At 42.5% G+C, this 21,478-nt stretch overlaps 3 protein-coding genes across 3 annotated transcripts in view; 2 read left to right on the plus strand and 1 right to left on the minus strand.

The window, feature by feature from the left end:
• The window catches only part of LOC143003274 (alpha-1,3/1,6-mannosyltransferase ALG2-like), a 54,429-nt gene that overhangs the window by 24,440 nt on the left and 8,511 nt on the right, over positions 1-21,478 (minus strand). The gene's annotated exons all lie outside the window — the stretch shown is intronic.
• On the plus strand, positions 5,013-9,736 carry gpr20 (G protein-coupled receptor 20). Its single transcript, XM_076153692.1, has 7 exons — positions 5,013-5,037; positions 6,985-7,235; positions 7,730-7,996; positions 8,336-8,580; positions 8,898-8,982; positions 9,220-9,345; positions 9,530-9,736. Exons 1-7 carry the CDS (start codon positions 5,013-5,015, stop codon positions 9,734-9,736), a joined length of 1,206 nt encoding a protein of 401 aa, XP_076009807.1.
• LOC143003304 (solute carrier family 45 member 4-like) lies at positions 11,381-21,470 on the plus strand. The gene is made up of 13 exons (XM_076153896.1): positions 11,381-11,535; positions 12,305-13,320; positions 14,986-15,174; positions 15,246-15,425; positions 15,623-16,302; positions 16,409-16,549; positions 16,687-16,935; positions 17,182-17,301; positions 17,559-17,658; positions 17,806-17,886; positions 18,020-18,150; positions 18,237-18,305; positions 18,449-21,470. Exons 2-13 carry the CDS (start codon positions 13,071-13,073, stop codon positions 18,743-18,745), a joined length of 2,487 nt encoding a protein of 828 aa, XP_076010011.1. The 5' UTR covers positions 11,381-11,535; positions 12,305-13,070; the 3' UTR covers positions 18,746-21,470.

Genomic DNA, 21,478 nt, shown 5'->3' on the forward strand with positions numbered 1-21,478 from the left:
ATCTCTATTTTTATGTAGACTAAAAGGGCTTCATGGTATAATGGGCATATCTAGGAAAATAAATTTGATTTGTATTTTAGTTTTTCGTTGCCAGTTGTTGGATGAACGCAGCCAGCATGTTTTCCATGTTTTTGTACCTGGAATATACTAAATCCAGTTGTAGCTTGGCCTTATTTATTTTATTTTAATTTAAGATTAAGTTGCAAAACAAAAACCTAATCAGTAGTGTTTGTGTTCATTTTTATCTGAATTCATCTTTGCATTATTTTTCTTACAATCAATCATGACATCTTTGAGTATGCATGTTTGAATAGGATGAACGATGGAGGAAAAGTCCTTCATTGATATCTTGTGTTCCAGTAAACTGTATGTACTGTGTGAATTAAATTTGTTTTCAGTTTATGATTAGTTCATTAGAGTTTGCATCCAGCTCCTGAACAAGCAAACTTTCTGCTGTATATCCCAGGGACAGAGACTGCATGTGTGCAGTCTGCAGGCCTGTAATGATTAGACCAGTGATGAGCTATATTTTCCCAGTTTGGGTCCTTGACAAGAACAACTGCCACTGTAGCAGATGGAGCTGGAAGAAATGCTACTGCTCCTGAAATTCAAACAACACTGACTCCTGCCCAGACTACCCAAACACCTCAGTATTACCATCATTAGAGAACTGAATATCCACAAGCCTGCAGTTTTGCATCCTACACCCCCAAATGTATGACAGAGTATTAGGGCTCACTGTTGGAAGAAACAAAATGAGAGATTTCGAGAATAAAGTAATATTTCGAGAGGGAAAAAAAAGAAATAGTAGGAGCATGAAGTCATAATGTAGTGAGAATACAAAGAAAGCAGCCCGGCAGCAGCATTTTAATGTCCTTAAACTTATACATTGTACCATAATAATCTGGTGCTGCAGTATTTCCTAATTTGAGATCCTGATACTGAAGTATAACTTCACCAGAGTCTCCACATCCTTCATTCACAGGCTGACAGACTGCTCATATACCCACAATTCCCCCTTTCTTCTCCAAATATTACGACTTTCTTTCTCATAACATTGCACTGTCAGGCACTCCTTACTAATATTGGAAATTGTTGCTGACTCGTTGAAGGCCGGATTTGTGCAAGAATATTAGCTGGAAGCCTAAACCGTAAATTCAGAATGCAAATGACATTTAACATGTCTCTGAACTGTCATAAAGAACCAGTATTAATCCTCACATACATGAAAGGCCCAGTCACAGAATTTAACCACTCCGTGTGTGTGTTTGTGCGTGTGTGTGTGTGCATGTGTATGTGCATGTGCATGAGAGTGAGGGGGTGGATGGGGCTGATCCACAGTAGTGAGGACAGGTCTGTGAACCTGTGTTTTGTCAAGCTGACAGTGGATTAAACAGCGTGTCTGTGGAAAATTAGAATGGTTCTGTATACGTGTGTATGTGCACAGTGAGTGTGAGGTTAGCTTACACAAATCATCAGTGGTGATTATAGTGTGACAGCAGACATGGTTTTATATACAGACTCACCTCACACTCAGAGGCACAACCATATATTCTCTGTATGGCTTTGTGAAGGCATCAAGGAAAGGCAGGTAAGTGTATTTATATAGCACTATTCACACACACAGGCAGTCAAAAAGGGCTTTACAAAGACATAAAAACCACAAATTTCTGATTAAAGAATGCAAAAGACAATTAAAAGGGAACAGAAGTTAGAATGTATTAAAAACAAAAGTGAAGTACAGTATATACATACTGATAATTAAAAAAAGAGAATGTTTTAAGGCTTGCTCAGCTTTAAACAGGATGACAGTTGGGTCAGACCTCAGCTCCTCTGGAATTTTGTTCCAGAGATGTGCAGCATAGAAACTAAAAGCTGCTCGTTTTGACCTTTAGAACAGGGTCAAACCTGTGCCAGGTGACCTGAGGGGTCTGGGTTTTTGGACTCTGATGTAAGTATGTAAATGGGCGTGTGGGGACCTTCTCTTTTATAGGGAGAAAATGCTGACCTGCAAAACGGGAACAAGTTATGGGTCATTTACTGGGATACATGGATAATGGACTAGAGCAGAAGAAGAGAGAAGGAAATCCTGTTTTCAGCTGACAACACACTGCACCAGCATGCAGGGGAAACCTCTTTAGTAGTCATTTAACTGACAGCACAATTACAGTGGCACTCTGTTGAGCATGGATATTCTGAAGTGGTTGGTAATTTCTTGGCCTGAGAGCGAGCGCCTTTCATTCCACATCTTCTACATGTGAGACAGATATGTGTAATTATTTACGCAAGCAATTGATTCCCGAAATCCCTCCTCATAACTCCCATCACTGTGAAGAAAACAAATGCTGTTGGCTGCAGGGAGCCGCAGAGTTTTAACTTCATCCTCCATCCATCCTGCTCTCACGCCTGACAGACCGAGCCCATGAGAGGACAGAGAGAGGGGAGCAAGAAGTGCACAAACCTCGTCATCTGTCATCTGTTCACCTACGTAGATAGACACACTCTCTTTGTCTTTGTCTCTATCGCTTTCTTTGTCTCATACGTTATCTTTCATCCCTCCCCCCACAATCTGCTCTCCGGTCTTTCTCTGCTCATCCTCAGTAACAAGTTGATCCATGGCTTCTCTCCTGACATCCGTTATTCCGGATCTTTCCAAGAGAACGGTGACTAGCTTTGACTGATGATGATCCTTGAGACAGGAAGCCAGGAGACACAAACCTGTCCCATTCTGGAGGGTAGATAGAGTTTGGGTCCAGGAATATGTTACAAAGAGACGGACTGAGCTTTAAACTTGAATAGACCTTTTATTCAGGGGCGTTAAGATAAACAAACTGTATGTGATGATACAGAAAACATCACAATGATCCAAACAACTGTTTCAAAGAGAAATGTCATCAGCTATTGCAAAAGATGAGCTTTAATGTACTTTCTTTAAATGCTATATTTAATGTTCTATGGTATGGAAAGTCTTTAGAATAAGTACTTTTACCTGAATTTTCATTAATTACAAATAAATGAGTTAGCTATTCTTAATGTGGACCGAAGTGAGCTGCAAAGTTTTCCAAAGTCTTATTTTCATATCAGGCTCAATTTACAACGTCTTGGTGTCATGTGATAAGTACTGGCCAATCACATCACGTCTAACCAGGCGTGTATGTGGGTCACTTCAGATGTGTATGGGGTGATGTTAATCAGTTACAGAGGTGAAGGAAAAATACAAAATAAATGTGGGTTTGACTTGAAAACCTTACATTTAATAAATTTTAAGTGCTCCTTGTTATTTGCATATATGATTTACCATCCAGTCAATCGTTCCCCCGTTTACCAAGGAGCCAGGACAAATGTCTCATTCTGTGTCGTGGCAGGAAATGGATAGAACATCCCTCTGAGTTTGGTGTAACACACCTCAAACCTTCTTCCCAGCCACCACTTTCCTGTTAAGAGCATTTTCTCAAAGATTCCGTGTAGACAAATGCGTTCTGTGTTCTCTGATTTGACAGGAAATATACACAGACCTGCTGCACTATGTTCCATTCTGCTATGCGTCTGTCATCACCTCTAGTAACACCCATGATGTGAAAGGTTTAACAAGTCCCTGCTTTTATGTCATATTCAGTCTCTGATTTTAGCGCTGAGTTCAGAGCGGCTGGCTAAAACAAATGTAATTATCCCAGGAGAGGTGATTGCCCCCATCAAAATGTTGTCACCTGTTTAATTTTCCCACTATTTTATAAGAAAAACAGTGCAATAATGAAGAATTGATTATACATTGTTAAGCTTGTGTGTGAGTATAAGTAACAGAAATGAGAAACTCTGTTCAGGTTCAGGTTCAGGTTCAGGTTCAGGTCAACATCAGGCCTCTCATCGTCAGCTTTCCCAGCTCACCCGCTCCATCACTTACTGCTTGCCTGCATGTGTGTGTGTGTGTGTGTGTGTGTGTGTGTGTGTGTGTGTGTGCATACCTTAGTGAAGAACCCCGTCTCGCTGTAAGAGAAATAGATGAGTACTTGATTGATAATTAGATGCAACTGCTACCACTTCAGCACCAGCCTTGATCGCTCACTCAGGCATGCTCAAACACGCTCCTTCATCACAAAGCTTCATCACATATTACAACCAGATTAATTGAGTGTGTCATCTGTTCACAACAGAAATCACAGGTTTTGTCCAGAAAAGCTTATGATATTGTTAGTATTGATCTGTTGTGTACATCGATGAAGCTTATTTAAGGTGCTCAAAACTTAATGAGTGCTATGTCTGTATTAATAAACTATCTTAAATCTTAAATCTTAAATCTTAAACCCATTATGCAACCATTTCTATGCCATAGTTTGAAAATAAAGGGTACATGCAGTGTGTGTAGGCGTTTGTCCATAGCTCTACAGATGGGAGGCGTCACATAAAACCTGTTACAGGCACATACTGTATTTGTGTGCTGCATTAAGACACGTTTCTGCAGTTGTGGATAAATCATAGGGACTGCTACACTATTTTAGAAAATGGCTGTATTGCTTGATGACATCGTACTGTGACATATTTAATGTATGTAAGATGTGGTATGTGAATTGGTGTGTGTGTGTGTGTGTGTGTGTGTGTGTCACAGCAGAATGTAAACACATACTAATACTTCCTGTCTGAAGGGCAGACCGAGAGAAGACATTTCAAGTAGGAGGGAGGGAAGTAAAAAGACAAAGTCACTGAAGGGAGGGAGGGCGAGAGAGAAAAAGAGAGGGAATGATCAGAGAAGAGGAACAAAGAGAGGGAGAGAGATACATGAGAGCAGGAAGCAGAAGATCTGAAGCCTGGGGATGTTGGAGAAATTCAGATTGAAAAAATATACAAAGTAACTGAAGACAGATTGACAAAATGATGGAAATTTAATTTGGAGAGGAGCTTCTTGAAGAATAGATTAGAAGTCGAGAGCTGATTACAGCCAGTGGACATGGAGAGAAGCTTCAGAATAAACTGAGAAATGAAATTCTCACTGAGGTGATACCTGACAGACACCAATGATGGAAGCCTCCACAGAAGATACAAGTGGGCAAAGGTCACTGCAGGCTCCACTGGAATCTCCCAGCATCAAGTAATTGGACACTGACCAAGGACTGGAGGACTGAAGGACAGGCACATCGAGGACATTCCACTCCACCAGAAACACAGCTGACCAACCGAGCATTAGGAATAAGGACAGTACAGATAAGAAACTGCACTTTACTTTTTGACGACTTGTATTCAGAGGTAAGTTGCTGCCTTGAAAGAAAGATCAGGAAATGTTGCTTTCGCAGCACTTTAGTCCACAGAAGCTGTCAACCAAGCAGGGTCTTCACAGCATGAGAGTACTCCGGGCCCTGATTAGACCCTGTAACAAGTACATTCAGTGTATAGTGTAGTGTAAGATATTGCAGGGGACATCCACCTTGTGTCAGCTTGTCTGGTGTTTCTAAATCCTCTCTGATTAAGAGGCGGAGGAGTTAAGGTTATTGTCGGGCAAAGTATGTAAATACAGGCTACAGGGTGCTGCTCTAAATATTTCATAGAATCAGTGAGCATATAGAGGCCAATGTGAACTCTCACAGAAAGTACAAATCCAAACTACCACTATAATTAGACTTGGAGCAGAAGTGCAATGCTCCATTTGCCTTAAGGGTCTGCCTGCAAAGCTATAATTTCACTTAAGACAGCATGAGATCGGAATTTAAGAATCCCATCCTCTCTCTCCATCTCTATATAGTTCCCTTTCTCTCTCTCGCTCACACACTCACACACACACATACCCAGGACTCCCACGGTGCTGGAGTTTATTTGGACAGTGTTATTAGTGATCTGAGTCAGAGCCCTTTGCTCTTCTCTCAGTATCACTTTACAGCAATTACATCACCACAGCAACTCAGAAACTATTTTATGCTTTAATGTTTATTTCAACTTGATTTTCACTGCGGATCAGGATAAATTTGGATCAATTTATCTTCCTCAGCGTAACTCGAGGTTCCCCACAATCACTGGAAGAACATGTGGCTTATCATTGTCATTTATATATGAATTGAAGAAATAAGTGATATTATACACAGTTTCCCAGAGAGCAGTGCTCCTAACACTCGTTAGTGGTGTTAATGATGATGAACTAGCTCCAGTAAGCTGAATAATACCAGGGGATGTTACTGTGAAAACACCCATTTATTTCCTTCAGTGGTCTTAATGTCCTATTGCTGGACTGGTCTTGTTAATGCTGATGAATCACATTATTCATGCCTCACCCTCAGCTGAGCGTGTTATTGTCGTTAGCCTGAATGGGCCACATTTTTCATCAGCATGGTGATTATTTTGCTGTGAGAGATTACTTTTGCTCTGTAGGCACACAGTTAAATACGCAGGACTTCTTAAACCTTTGCAGCCTGAGATGTACATGAGCAATTAAACTCTATCTATCTATCTATCTATCTATCTATCTATCTATCTATCTATCTATCTATCTATCTATCTATCTATCTATCTATCTATCTATCTATCTATCTATCTATCTATCTATCTATCTATCTATCTATCTATCTATCTATCTATCTATCTGTATCTATCTATCATTACATTCCATTGAGACGCACACAGTAAGGAACCTTTCTGCCCTCTGCTGTCTACAAACATTGTCTGTCTGTTTCTTGTTCATATTTGCATATTTTTCTCTCCATAGCTGAAACACACACATACACACACACACACACACACACACACACACACACACACACACACAGGTAGTTATTTCTAGCTGTTTATCAAGACATTAATTCTTTTTTTCTTGGCACAGGCTTGACCTTTTCGCGGCTGTCACACCACAATTTGATTCTCAGTAATTTGTTGAAATGAATTTCTATGAGCACACAAACAAACTATATCCAGAATTCTGCCTCAAGTTTCCATGGTGGCATAGCTAGACGGCCATTAGCACCCACTAATTGTCAAGGAAAAGCAATGTCTAATTTTTTTTGACAGGGATTCGACTCCTGTTCCAAATCCTCATCATCACCACCATCACCATCATCATCATGAACTCCAACAGTACTGAGTCCTGGGTTCCCATCAATGTTTCTGGGTTTCCTCTCCTGGCCATAGCATCCAGTCCCAGTAACAGCAGTGATGTGGCGCCGTATCTTCAGAGACTGGCTCACCTGGACGAGGGGCTCTATAATGACTTCTACAGCCTGTGGATCACTCTCATGGTCTTAAACTCACTCATATTCCTGGTAGGCTTTTTTTAATGAAAGGGAGCCCATTAAAAAGTATAAACGTTCTATAAAAAGTCTGCATTGAATTAAAGTAACCAAGTAATGTACTTTATTTCCATTTTGGGGACCTTTCTACATTATTCACTACATTTCACAGGGAAGTATTGTACTTTCCCTAATTATTTTCTCTACATTTTCTCAGCTTCTTCCCTCACAGTTCTCTATTCTTCTTTGCCTCTCGTTTCATTTCTGTGCTTTCATCTACAAATGATGTAGGTACAATTGAAAATGAAATTGAGATCCTTTCCTACCTCAGTACATTTCCATGCTAATACTGATGAATGAAGACATTTTAGATGACTTATATTCTTTTTTAAACTTTTTTTTTACTTTATTCCACCCTGTTTAAAATTGCATCAATGTACTTACTATTATCAAAAAAAAGCAGCAATGTTGACATCTCTCCTCTCCTCTCCTCTCCTCTCCTCTCCTCTCCTCTTTATGTTTCCCAGGTGGGTATGGTGCTGAACATACTCGCTCTGTATGTTTTCTGCTTCCGCACCAAGCAGAAGACCACCTCAGTGATCTATACCATCAACCTGGCGGTGACAGACCTCTTGGTTAACCTCTCTCTGCCCACTCGGATCCTGCTCTACTACAGTGGAGGGACTTGTATCACCTGCTCCTACCTGCACATCTTCAGCTACTTTGTCAACATGTACTGCAGCATCCTGTTTCTGACCTGCATTTGTGTTGACCGTTACCTGGCCATAGTGCAGGTGGGGTTGTCACGCTACTCAGTTCACAGTATCAATGCAACAGTTGAAAAATACTCAATTACAATGTGTTGTGCATTCTGCATATCCACAATGTAGGAGGCTGGTGAGCGTGTGTTTGGCATTAATCTTCCTGTCATGTTCCATAAATAATGCCAACTCAGGCCTGAAGCAGGGAGAGACAGAGTGGGGGTGTGTGTGAGAAGGGTCCTTAAAAAGATGCTACCAAAAGGTGGCTTGTTTTTATTCAGTGTGCATGGTAGTGCTGGGACAAGGCGCTTACAATAAGCGTCAAAATTGTTTATAATGAGTCCCCTTTTCTTTCCTTCATTGCTTTTGTAGGTTGAAGCTTCCCGTCGGTGGAGAAACTCCAATGTGGCCAAGTGTGTGTGTGTCTCTGTGTGGCTGTTTGCCATCGTGGTCACCTACTCCTTCCTCTCCACTGCTTTCCAACACACAGGCTGTTGCCTTTCAAAGCTCCTCTTCCTCACCATCACTGAGTTCTTTTTACCCCTCATCGTCATAGTTGTTTTCACTCTGAGGATCATGTGGGCCCTGGCTGACCGTCGCCTCATGCAGCAGAGCAGGTAGAACCAATAAAGGAAAAAAACGTATAGACAGTGATATACTGGATCTCCTTAGCTAGAGCAGCAGGAGGTAGAAGGTTCACAACCTGTGTTTTGAACTGTGGTGGTGAGGTGATTTATGATGTTACCACTCACCAATTTAGACTTCTTTTTAGAGTTATAGTTATTGTAAACCCATTAAGAATGTGTCAGTGATGGTACTCATGACTCATGATAAAAACGTCAGTGGTTCTCAATTGTGTGTGTGTGTGTGTGTGTGTGTGTGTGTGTGTGTGTGTGTGTGTGTGTGTGTGTGTGTGTGTGTGTGTGTGTGTCAGGGAGAGGAGAAGGAGGGCTGTCCAGCTGCTGAGCACCGTCCTGATCATCTTTACTGTCTGCTTCACACCTTTCCACATCCGACAGGTGGGTGAGAGATGATCACATGTTGTTTGAAAGTATTGCGATTTTCCTGCGGCTGCAAATGATTTCCTGGGTAGAATATCACACACACACAAACACTGAATACCAAAAAGGTTGTACAGTCATAGAACTCAATTTCTACTTTTTAGATTTTTGCCTGAAGAATGAAATCAAGATTTCCTGTGAATAGAGAGCACATATTGTCTGTGATCACATGGTTGAGTTGTGTTTAATGTTTAGGTGGTGGTGTATTTCTATCCTGAAATGCCTCATCATGTGATAGTCTACCACTTGACCGTCACGCTCAGCAGTTTGAACAGCTGTATGGATCCAGTGGTCTACTGCTTTGTTACAAATAATTTTAAGGTAAGACCAATATCTGATTTTTCTCTGTACAGGCTCCCTCATCCAGTATTCCTTCCTTTCTACCACATCTACCACTTCTCTTCAAACACCTTCCTTCCAGCCATCAATTGTCCTCCATCGCTTATTCATTCACCTATTTACTCTCAACTTATCAATGAATAATTCATTTTCCTCCCCTCCTTAGGCCACAATGAGAAATCTGTTCCGTCGTGCTGAACCTGAGCACACTAGTGGTGACATCATCAGCATGCAGCACAGCTCAAAGGCCTCAGGAGTAAACGTCATCTCCAATAATATGATCACGATGACCAATGTTCCCACTTCACTGCAGAGAGACAATCTGGGGGAAAAACCACACTGTGTAAATCTCCTCCCACGTGTGGTGAGGTGACTGGGAACAAATTATTTTTTGAGTTACTGTCACATTTGCTTGAGGAAATGGCAGAAATGTGTCTACTCTGTGGCATGCTGACCAGTGAAAACAGCATCAGCATGTGGTACAGTGACCACAGCTCAGGAAGGACAGTCAGTGCTGCCATTGATAATTTGATAATGTGAACTGAGATGCCCTCACAGGGAATCAACACACATTCCAACAGAGCTGGTCAGTGGCCTGCAAAGATGATCATTGCGACACCATGACAGACAAGTAACCTCCCCAACACACACAAAGCAATAAAGGGAAGGTGGTTGGCTGAGAGGTTTTCCAAAATCTATCCACAGAGACTTCAACAAGTCAGAGGAATTTCAGTTTGACTTTGGAACGATTACCACTCTTGTGCAGCAGAGGGCAGCATTTCACTGTTGAGGACCAAAGGAACTCAAATAAAAAAGCTGCTTTTTACAGGCCTGCAATAATGTTGTATTGTTGTAAAGTAATTGTGTAAAGGTATTGTGATTGTGTGCTTTGTAACCACAGTGTATTTGGAGCTATATTTTGCCGAAAATGCTGTCAATTAAAACACTAGGGAAGTAGTGATTCCATGATACAAGCAATAAAACAAGTTCAAGTTCAAATTCAAGTTCAAGTTTATCAATTGCACAGTAAAACACAGGGTCGTTCAGTACATTGAAATTCCTTGTGACATGGCAACAACAACAGCATATTGAAATTAGTGCAAAGCACTCAGCATTAAAGAAAATTGAGTTTAAGTGCAGACCGGACTGAATAACAGCAGATTAAAAAATAAACTATTACAAATAAAAACATATAAAGTGGCGTGGGTGCTGGCAATAAGTAGAGTGCACATCAATTCATAACTGTTGATCTATTAACTTAACTAAACTCTTTATTATTTAACTTTACATAAATATTTTCTAAAATATCATGGTGTCATAGTTCCAATATTACATCTGCCTCAGCCGATGTTTGCTGATGCTGATAATTGAATATCCACAACAATACAACTGCACTGAAATGTCAAGGGGCATGGAATGTTCCTTTATTAATATCTAAAACTTCTTTCCAAAATGTTTGTTGCTTTTGGGATTTTTTAATAATTCTTCTTTGTCTAAACCTTTTATTCCAGTTTTCCAGTTTTGTAGTATTGAGTGTGTTTGTTTTTACATACATTTTTAATAAATGGTGGCAAACAGGGATGCATAGGGAATTTGTAAATTATTGCTAATTATATCATTATTTCATTTTGCTATTGAAATAAAGAATGATCATGTACTAAAAACAGCTATTTCAATATTAAAACCATACAATTATAGATGTTAGAGCAAAGGTCTATAAGCTTGAATGTAAGTCAGCAAAAAAAATCTATTCCATGCAAGTCTGAAGGATAAACACAGTGAGTCCAGTATTTTAAAAGTATGTAAGTAAGTTACATTATTTCAGTTTATGTCATCATGTAATGATTTCCACTTAAACTTACCCCTTGAACCAATTATATTGTGAAATAAATAAATATTTCAAAGTTGCGTAAATTAACAGTCACTGACGCCGCGCCATTATTTATGAGTGGCGTCGTGACGTCACATACAATCTGCCCGCCCCTCGCTTTGTTACTGTGGAAACCATTGACATTGATGGCCATAGTAAACCAGATGGTTAGTCGGCTAGCTGGATAGAGCTAGCCAGAGCGATAACTTAAAATTAGACATGTCCACCATGTTTAACAGAACTACATTACACACCGCACAGGGCCGCCGCTGCTGCTTCACCCCGGAGGAGTAATATCTCAGGTACGTTACAACTTTGCACCTGCAGTATGAGAGCGAGTCTTGCATGTTGCAAGTCATTAGCCAACCTAGCTCGCTGCGGTAATGTCGCCCCGAAGCTAACGCTGATGAAAACAACCTGCCGTCCTCTGTCCCCGTGTCCGTGTGTGTCTGTGTGTTTCTCTGGTGGTCCCGCACCTTCTGAAACGTGTCCTGACAGGTGGAGACAGAAGCCCACATTCCTGTCAGAAACACGTCTCAACTCGGCTCAAGTGCGTCACACACGCGCCTGGTCAATTATTCAGGACTTACACAAATCCGTTATGTGGTCTAGCTCCTTTATTTACACACAGAGAAGCAGAGGAATAAGTCTGTAAATGTGCCAGCACCTCTTTTCCTTTACACATTTATAAGCCCACGTGTTCTGGTTCAGTGCTGGTTCTGGTGGTTCAGGTTATTACAGGTATATAAGCTTTATAGCCAACATAAACTCAGATAGAGAAGGTGCAGCACTTTATCCTTTGTTCACTTTAAAGCTATCAGGTGTTGCTGCCATAAACCTGAGTGCTGTATGCCGTAATGTCTGAAGTATAAATCTGCTGTCAGTCCTCTCTATTAACGATGGAGCAGTTTATGGGAGACTAAATGTTATGACACCATGCACACACACACACACACACACACACACACACACACACACACACACACACACCACCGCTCCTGAATTCTCTCACCAACAGAATCATTCACAGCTTTTTACCTCACAGTCTAACTCGAGTGTGTTTTTCTGCAGATTGCTGTGTGACTTCATGGATCCTTGCCAAAGCCAAAGAGTCTCCACTTGTTTTGATCCTGCCCTGCTGGGAAGTGTACTTACACGCTCCCACACACCCACACTTCCCACCCTAACACACACTTAAAACAAACATAAACCAAGAGACATACATTGCAAGCCCAGTAACATACCTGGTGTATGTTGACATTCTTCCCATCCTCCCACCCGTCTCCTCCTCCATGCTCCTCCCCTGGACCTGCCCAGAACTCCTCAGGAACTCCACCACTCTCCTACTTAGCTACAGATTGTCAGCACAAATTGTGGTCCACAGGATACAACCCTGATGTGGCTCTGACTGGCTATGCAGTCCAAGTGGATGTTCAAGCGGATTGAAGGCTGAAATGGATCCATGTTTACCTTTATCTCTACACTGGATCCTTGTTCTCCAGCAGAACTGAAAATAATATTGTTGTGCTGTTTGATGGAATGGATATTCTTTTATTAAGGGAAACAGGAATCTTTGAACGGATTAATTTGTTTTAGAAATATCTTCTTTCTAGCTTCCTTTTTGGGATTTGTTCATTTTCTATTAAGAGTCACGCCTTCTTTGTACCATAAGTACTTTTTTTAATTGCACAGAATCTAATCCTGCGTCGTTGCAACTGAAGCTGCTGATTGATGAAGATGCCACCTGATTATTCCAGGTGAATTTCTTGTACTGAATAGAAAATAGGAAACGAGTAACAAGGCACGGCACAAATTGAACCACTCCTCCGGGAAAATAATGACTCCTGTGAAGTCCAGCCAGGCTGCGAATGGGGGACAAGGGGGTGAATGTCGGCGCTCTGACTTTCCAGAGAGGAGAGGACCTAAGGAGGATGGAGAAGAGGATGAGGAGGAGGAGGAAGAGGAGGGCGGCAGAGGCCAGCGGATCCCTATGCATCGCTGGGTAATGCACGGAGCGGTGATGTTTGGCCGCGAGTTCTGCTACGCCATGGAAACGGCCCTAGTGACACCGGTGCTGCTTCAGATAGGTGAGGAGATACAGGTGCTACAGTTACATGTTCAGTTATACATGGATAAAGGTGAAACCAGTCATACTCTTCACTTAACCAGACGTACACAAAGAAGCTGCTAGATGTTCAAGCACATACATTGTACCTGTCTAAATGTAGAGTGATAGACTAACAGTGTTCACTTTGACTGTATTGACTGGACCGGCTCATTTGGGACCTGTTTACCAGAGTTTCACAAAAGAACAGTAGTAATTATGGGAGAACTTAACTGTACATTAGTCAGGCTGTATCTATTGATTGCCCTGGCTGCATCCAAATAACAGGTAACCCTTGTGGCCAGTAGTAGCCAGCCGGGGGCTATCCAGCTAGTTGTCAGGTTTGCCACCATAGCAGAAATGGAACAAAGGCATGTATTCCCAGCTAGGTATGACAAGAATGTCCAACACAGCACATTTCACACTGTTCCCCCCCCACCCTGTTTACAATTATGTTGAAAATTATGGAGCCAAACTCTATTCAGGTTGTTTTAAAACAACATGGCAAGTTCAAGTATGCTCCTCTCCTCTTCATCAGCTCTGTAGTCTTGCTTGTTACGAGGCCATCTTGAACCTCCAAAACATTAAGCCTGGTTGAAGCTTTGCCAGTGTGAACAGTTGAATCATTGGCTGTGTGTTTTCACAGGGTTGCACTTGGTCATGGGTGACTGACTTTCCCAGAGTTCCTTAGGCTTGACCAGATGCTACCCCAATGACTTTTGAATAGTTTGGGAACTCATGATAGTTTAACCCTGTCAAAGCTTCACAGGTCTGTTAGTCATTAGGTATTGGACTTTGACAGCTATGACAGGCATATGATCATTATGACTCTGTGTTGTCAACTTCATTTGACTGTGTAATTATAGTTTGGTTAAAATGTCTTTGGACCCATTGGCAAACAAATGTCAGAGTTTTCCTGCTGCAAAGTTCACATATTTTTCAGTAACAGGAGCAGGAAGGCAGGGGCAGAGCAAGGCACCATGGGTAACATGTTATTCCTGTGGGAAACAGCCAGCTGACTGCGTTCTGCTCCCTGAGAAGTTTCCATTGAAAACTGAAAATAGCTTAGTGCTGGGACTACAAATCAGTTTCTTTGAGAGAGATGGAAAGTCGGGGTCATGTCATCTTGCAGAGACACAGTATAGTCCAGGTCGGACAGCTGGTCTTACTGTTTCCCATTAATACATAATGCTTTCTATACTCTATCTGGGCCAAAGCTAATACAATGAAAGCTGTGGGCTGTGTGTGTGTGTGTTTAACTGGGTATCCTCAGAGGAAGAATGTTTCCTGATTTCACTACAGGCTGAGGCGATTTCACAACTTCCTCAGTAGGTTTGGTTACACATTTCTTTGTGTTGTTGTAACAGGCCACTGCCAAAAATCCGATATGATCCTACCTCTGTTAAAGCACTTTGCAAAGGAAGCGGCGTAAGAGCCGAACTGCTTGTTGGTATGCAGCCTCTGTTATGCTCTGCGCTGTATAAACAATGACACACAGGAGGGAGAATGAACTATGGTATTGTAATAATGTTCACGTTTCGCTCTCTGCCTACATGTTGTTTGTCCTTCTCAGTGCAGTTACACAGGTTACTCACTCTTATCCTGTTCTAATCTGCTCATCCGTCTGTGTCTGTCTGTCCATTTCCAGGTCTTCCTGAGCAGTATTACAGTTTAACCTGGTTCCTCAGTCCCATCCTGGGTCTGCTCTTCACACCTGTGATAGGCTCAGCCAGTGACCGCTGCACTCTGCCATGGGGCAGGAGAAGGCCCTTCATTCTGGCCCTGTGTGTGGGCGTGCTGTTCGGAGTTGCCCTGTTTTTAAACGGGTCATTAATAGGTCAGTCAGAAGGTCTTAGAAATCGCGGTGATTCAACCCCGGTCTTACATGGTTTTGTGGTTCCATTCTAGGCCTTTCCGTCGGTGACACGGCAGGCAGTCAGCCGATCGGCATCGTCCTGACTGTACTGGGTGTGGTGGTGCTGGACTTCTGTGCTGATGCTGCTGAAGGGCCAATCATATCTTACACTCTTGATGTTGCAGACACTGATGAGCAAGATATGGCCTTAAATATCCATGCCTTCTCTGCAGGTAACACACACACACACAAACACACACACAGTTTTACAGAAATAGCCCTAAACATCTACAGCACACCCTTCGAACTATGAAAGATTTAGACGAGTCCTGAAATGTGAACTTTAAACAAACCATAGGCAGCACAAGCCTGACATTTCTTTCGTGGAGGTTCTTGGGCAGGTAGATGATGAGTGTGTGTGTTTCTCCAGGGCTGGGTGGAGCAGTGGGCTACATGATGGGGGGCCTGGATTGGACAGGCACAGCGTTGGGTCGAGCATTTAAGTCCCAGGAGCAGGTCCTTTTTCTGTTTGCTGCCATCCTCTTCATCATCTCTGTCACACTACACATGCTCAGTATCCCCGAGCAGCCCATCACTCCATCCCACCAGCTGAAAACCACAGGAAGTGGAGAGACAACTGGCCAGTCTTTTAGAGCCATTGGTCAGGTGCAGCGTTCCCTGGACATGATTGTAGAAGAAGACGGCTCTTTGCAAGAAAGACAAGAAAACAACCAATCAGATCCAGAGGAAGGGGAAATGGATTTCCTTGTGGTGGATCGTGTTCGGAGCAAAAGTGACTCGGTCTTAGCGATGCCAGATGCCAATTCCACAATCAAACTGGATCCTGACCTCGATCCAGACGGGCAACTTTTCTTGCCAGACATGGATCACGTTCTACAGGACGATGCTTTCATGCTATCAAACCACAGTATAGGCTCCTCCTCTCCTCATCTACCTGCGTCCCCTTCCTGTGGTATGCTTGATCAGATGTCAGAGTTACAACGCAAGAGCCCCATGTTGCCCGAGCTCCATGATCAGACAGATGGTCCTGCTCCTCCTCCTCTTCTCACCATCAGTCCTGGCCTGGACGACACACAGCCGGACACAAAGGTGATGTTCAGCTGCTGTTCATGCAGATGGTGGATGGTGATGGAATGTCACAAGGACAGAGAGGATTTCCTTTAAATTGCCACATAAATGCTTTTCTTCTGTCCAGACCCAGCAAGCCAAGGCTGCCAATGGTGCCCATCCTGGCCAGGTCTACCCAATCAGAGGCCAATCCTCTCCTAGGCAGAGGAACCGCCCCTCCAACACCTCAGTTTCAATGCGACCACACCGACACACCTTCTACAGACAAGTACAGTGGCACTGATCATTTTTTAACGTCACTTTCAATGATAATAGTTGTGTCTTGTATTCATTCTGCTTTGGTGGGAAAGAGGTCAGTAGTGGTTGTTGAGGTGATAATAGTGACCCTGGTCTGTTTCTCTCCAGCCCTCCTTCACCTTCTCCTTGTACGGTCGAGTGAGTTCCCAGCGCTCTCGGCTGCGGCGGCTCGTTCCCGGTGGGTCTCGGCCAATCACCACCTCCCGCAGTCTGAATGACCTGACTGATCTCCAGCCGCATGCAGATAGGCGGGAGCTGCAGCTGTCGGCGAGCAGCCTGTCCTCCGATGGCTCCAGCAGTGAGGGGGGTCCAGAAGGTGGCACCACTGTTCGCCTGCTCTGGTTGTCCATGTTGAAGGTGAATCTCTTGATATTGATGCTTACTGTTGTTTCATTATTGCTCTAGGTTTTTTTTTCCTCATTCCATTGCATTGTGTCACCAATTGACCAGATGCTGTGAAGATGGCAGCTTGCTCTTGTATTTCAGCAGCCATTGTTCACACATCAGCACATGGTCTTGCCAGATATGCTGGGCAAACACTGCCACACTTCTTTTCAATGTTTGCCTGCTAATCCTGCTTCTTTCTGTTTCTGTGCTGGACAGATGCCGAGGCAGCTCTGGAGATTGTGTGTGTGTCACCTCCTCACTTGGTTCTCAATCATAGCTGAAGCTGTGTTTTATACCGATTTCATGGGACAAGTCATTTTCCATGGAGACCCCACGGTACACACACACACACATACACACACATACACACGCTCATGTGTTTATATGTGATGGTGTTTGTGTTATGTAAAGTGAGAATGGAGTGTTATGTAGACTACACTGTGGAGACACAAAGCACACACACACAGTATACTGCACACACTGTATCTATGTGTATACCAAATATAGATGTAACCACTTGTGATGTCAGCTTTCAAATCTATTTGTCAAGTGCAGAGCAGTGAGACAGTGATGGAATGATTCTGTTCTCCCAGGCACCAGCTAACTCCACCGAGCTGCTGAACTATAACAGAGGAGTTCAGATGGGCTGCTGGGGTCTGGTGGTCTATGCTGCCACTGCTGCTGTCTGCTCTGGTTAGAACATTCTGTATTGTCATCTTAACGCATCTAAAGCTTTTACCTACAGGGTTTATTTGACAAAGTGAGGCTTCAGTCCTGCCTTCATGGGGTTGATATCGCTCTCACTCCTTTCTTCATCTTCCCCATCCCGTCTCTATCCAGCCATCCTTCAGAAGTACCTTGATAATTTTGACCTGAGCATTAAAGTCATCTACATCGTTGGAACTCTGGGATTCACTATGGGTATGTGGACACAGCTCACACACAGCTGGACACACAGCTCACACACAGCTGGACACAGACTCATAGTGCTGAACACTGGGGAGTCTCAAGCAGTGTGCGGAAAAAGTTAATTTTTTAATCTCCATTCCTTTAGGAACTGCTACCATGGCCATCTTCCCCAATGTTTATGTTGCCATGGTGATGATCAGTACCATGGGCGTCATCTCCATGAGTATCTCGTACTGTCCCTATGCCTTACTGGGGCAGTACCATGAAAACAAGGAGGTATGTACACACACACATGTAGCTTTTCTTGTGGTGTATGGTTTCTCGTATCTTTACAATCTAACCTGCATCATCTCTTTCTTCAGTACATTCGCCACAGTCCAGAAAACACTCGCCGAGGGTTTGGCATCGATTGTGCCATCTTAACCTGTCAGGTAAGCATTGTTTTCTTTTGTCTTTAGGATCATAACTAATATTCCCTATCTGCTGTGAACTCAAACTGTCATGTCCTGGTGCTAGATGACCTCATTAGGGTCAACAGTGCGTGAGTGAATTAATATAGTTTCTTTATTTTTAGGTTTATATCAGCCAAATTTTGGTTGCGTCGGCTCTGGGCGCTGTGGTGGAGGCGGTGGGCAGCGTGCGCGTCATTCCCATGGTGGCCTCTGTCGGCTCCTTCCTCGGCTTCCTCTCTGCCTGTTTCCTAGTGATTTACCCTGATTTGGAGCCCAGCAGCTCAGAGCAGGACAAGGGCTCAGTGGCTCTATGTAAAGAGGTGAGCACTAATGGAGAAATGAGCAGTTGGGGAGCTGCTCTGGTGAAACTAAAAGGCGGTGAAAACCATACCAAGACAGATTATCACTCTGTTGTCTGAGCTCGGATACACAAACAATGGTTCACATTCATCCGACTCCAACACACAAATGGGGATCAAGATTTCCAGGTTTGACTCTGTGCCTTTCCGGAGGAGTGAACAAACAGGAGAAAGCGATGACTTAAAAGCTGCCAATGTCACATGGACAGGGATACGGATTGGATGTGAATGTGAAGAATAAGAAGCGACAAGAACAGAACAAATTGTGGCAAATATGTGACATCATCCTCGCGTAAAAGATAGCTTGTCTAGATTTAGAATAAAGTGTTATGACTTGCCTGCTTGGCCGGTTGCTACCTCAGCCCTGATAAGAGGGGTGAAGAGATTGTGAGAAGTAAACTCAAGGGAGTGTGATCCACTAAAATAAGTAGAGCCTGCTGACAGTAATCAGGTCAGTCTACTGAAATTAACTTTGTTCCAGAAGCACACAGAGCACTTTGTTGTCACTCTGCTGGATATTTGTAACATAAATGCTGCAGATGGATTTTCCAATGACTATCATGTAAAAATATTTCCAACTTTCCTGCTGCTGTGACAGATTTTTAGTGTTATACCTCAGTGGTTTTGTGCATTTAGCAATACTGAGACTTTTTGAAGTTCTGCAATCCATAACTGCTAAACAGACAATCACAGTGCTGTAAAGCCGTTTTCTTTTTTTTGCTGTACCTCTGTAGTCCTGTCAACAAATAATGTAATGAATGTGAATTCCTGTCAATGGAATATGGCATTTTATTATGCTTAGCAACGTTACAAATACAATCATTTCAAAGTGGCTGTTTCTTCATTTTGACAGAGATAAAGTCCTGTCGGAGCCACGGTACGTGTAACATTGCATAAAAATTTAGATGGGAAATTGTGAAATCAGTTGTGCAAATAACTAAATGAGTGTTTGAATCATTAGTAACTGAAAGCACAATGCCTTGCTGCGCCCTGCCGTTCATGACACAACTTGGTCCTGCTTTACAGAAAGGAGGGTTAAATAAGAAGATATAAGTTGGTGCCATTGTTTAATTTTTTCCTTCTCTACTTAACGTTAGTGTGTATGAATGGTAAAGGCTGTTCAGCTGGCCTTGTATCAGTTTGCTGATGTGTGGTCTTAATGCTGTTACAGAGACCCTTAAGTGCTGCACAATGTATGAGAGAGAGGACCAGTTCTATGCAATACAGGTGACTGATATGCAAACATTGATCCCCCCTCACTGGGTTGTCACTGCCAAATTAACTCTTAACATCCATGGGACCTTAATGTGTTCACCTCTGGCTTTCACTTTGGTGTCACAGGCTCAAATGCATGATTGAGTTCAGTTAGAGGAATGACTGTACATGTGAAGACAGTGCTTATGTTCTCAGTTGTACACTGCCAAAGGTCTCTACATTTGGGACATGTTTTTTACCATCTTTTTTTACCTAAATGGGTATTTGTCATCGAGGCCGTAATGATAGTCACCTGTGGCGTGACTGTCAAGATTTACAACAGTATAAAGTGAAACACCTCATTCTGTGGAATTGTGTGTCATACCTGAAAGGAACATTTTAAAGGGCCTCGATAAGAAATATGTGTTTTCCCTGGATTTTTCACATGGGGGGAGGAAGGAAGCTTTTCAAATTTGTGGACTCAAAAGGTACATTTTACACTTATGTAGAGGTTTACTTAGAGATAAATATAGATGTAAGAATGGATGTATGCATGCAGTTACGTCCTTTAAAAGCCACCTGAGTCACATCCAACATGTGCCCTCTGATGTTTTTTTAAAGCTGAACAGACCCTGGCAATCGAGCAGAATATCACAGCTACTGTCAACGCACAGCACAGACCAGAGCCTGCCAGTGTTCAAGTCCTTCATTTGGCATGGCGTGCTGACTCTTCTGCTGGTCTGATGGTGCCCCTTGTTGGCCCACTGGGCCTGTCCTATGCTAGGGGACTGGAAAACTGGAGATTACATATCTCATCACAGATTTCCATTTGTATTTCAGCCCAGCCAGGGACTGTGCTGGTGACATTGGGTGTGTCTGTGCTTTTGTTTAGTTTGGGAGTTGTTTTGAGTTTTGTTTCTTCCACTGACACTTGATGCTTACATCATCTTTTTCAGTCAATTTATAGTCCTTATGTAGAAAAATCACATTCCAGTAAATCATAGTAAAATGGTCTATTAAAACTATTTCTCCAACCTGGGATCTTTCCCCAGATGTAGGCTCAGTAAACTCTATTTCACTGTTATCAGAGGACCAAAAGTCACATTAGGGTAGTGTTGCAAATGAGTTGGCAGTTAGAAATGGTTTATCCTAGTTTTGTCTGCAGCTTTGATTTTTGGAAATGTATTTGATGTCGAGTTCAGTGGCCATTTAATTTCAGTTTCTCCAAGAAACTTGGTTCATTTGACCAGATAAGGAAAAGACTGCTGATGTATCTGAAATGACGTTGTTTTGAAAGGTCTGATAAATGCCTTGCTGTGAACATATTACTGATATCTGCTGCCATTATTCTTTGGTTTATTTATTGCCGTTAGTACCACTTTGCAGATTCACAGGAATTTATTATTGATTTTGATTTTTAAAGTATTGAAAGTGTTAAGATTTCATACAAATGTCTTAAAAAAATTGAATTTAAATTTGAAAGCTAATTGTGGATGTTTTGATAAATGCATTATTTCTGCTGTACAGACCTTTGTACCATGACAACAAGGTGTTGTTCTGTTGACAAAATTAAATGCACCTTCAATTGTGAGACTTTGG

Source organism: Genypterus blacodes, unplaced genomic scaffold, assembly GCF_046128005.1.
Source record: "Genypterus blacodes isolate CSIRO-AG114 ecotype Tasmania unplaced genomic scaffold, CSIRO-AGI_Gbla_v1 ptg000059l_1, whole genome shotgun sequence".
Classification (NCBI taxonomy): domain Eukaryota; kingdom Metazoa; phylum Chordata; class Actinopteri; order Ophidiiformes; family Ophidiidae; genus Genypterus; species Genypterus blacodes.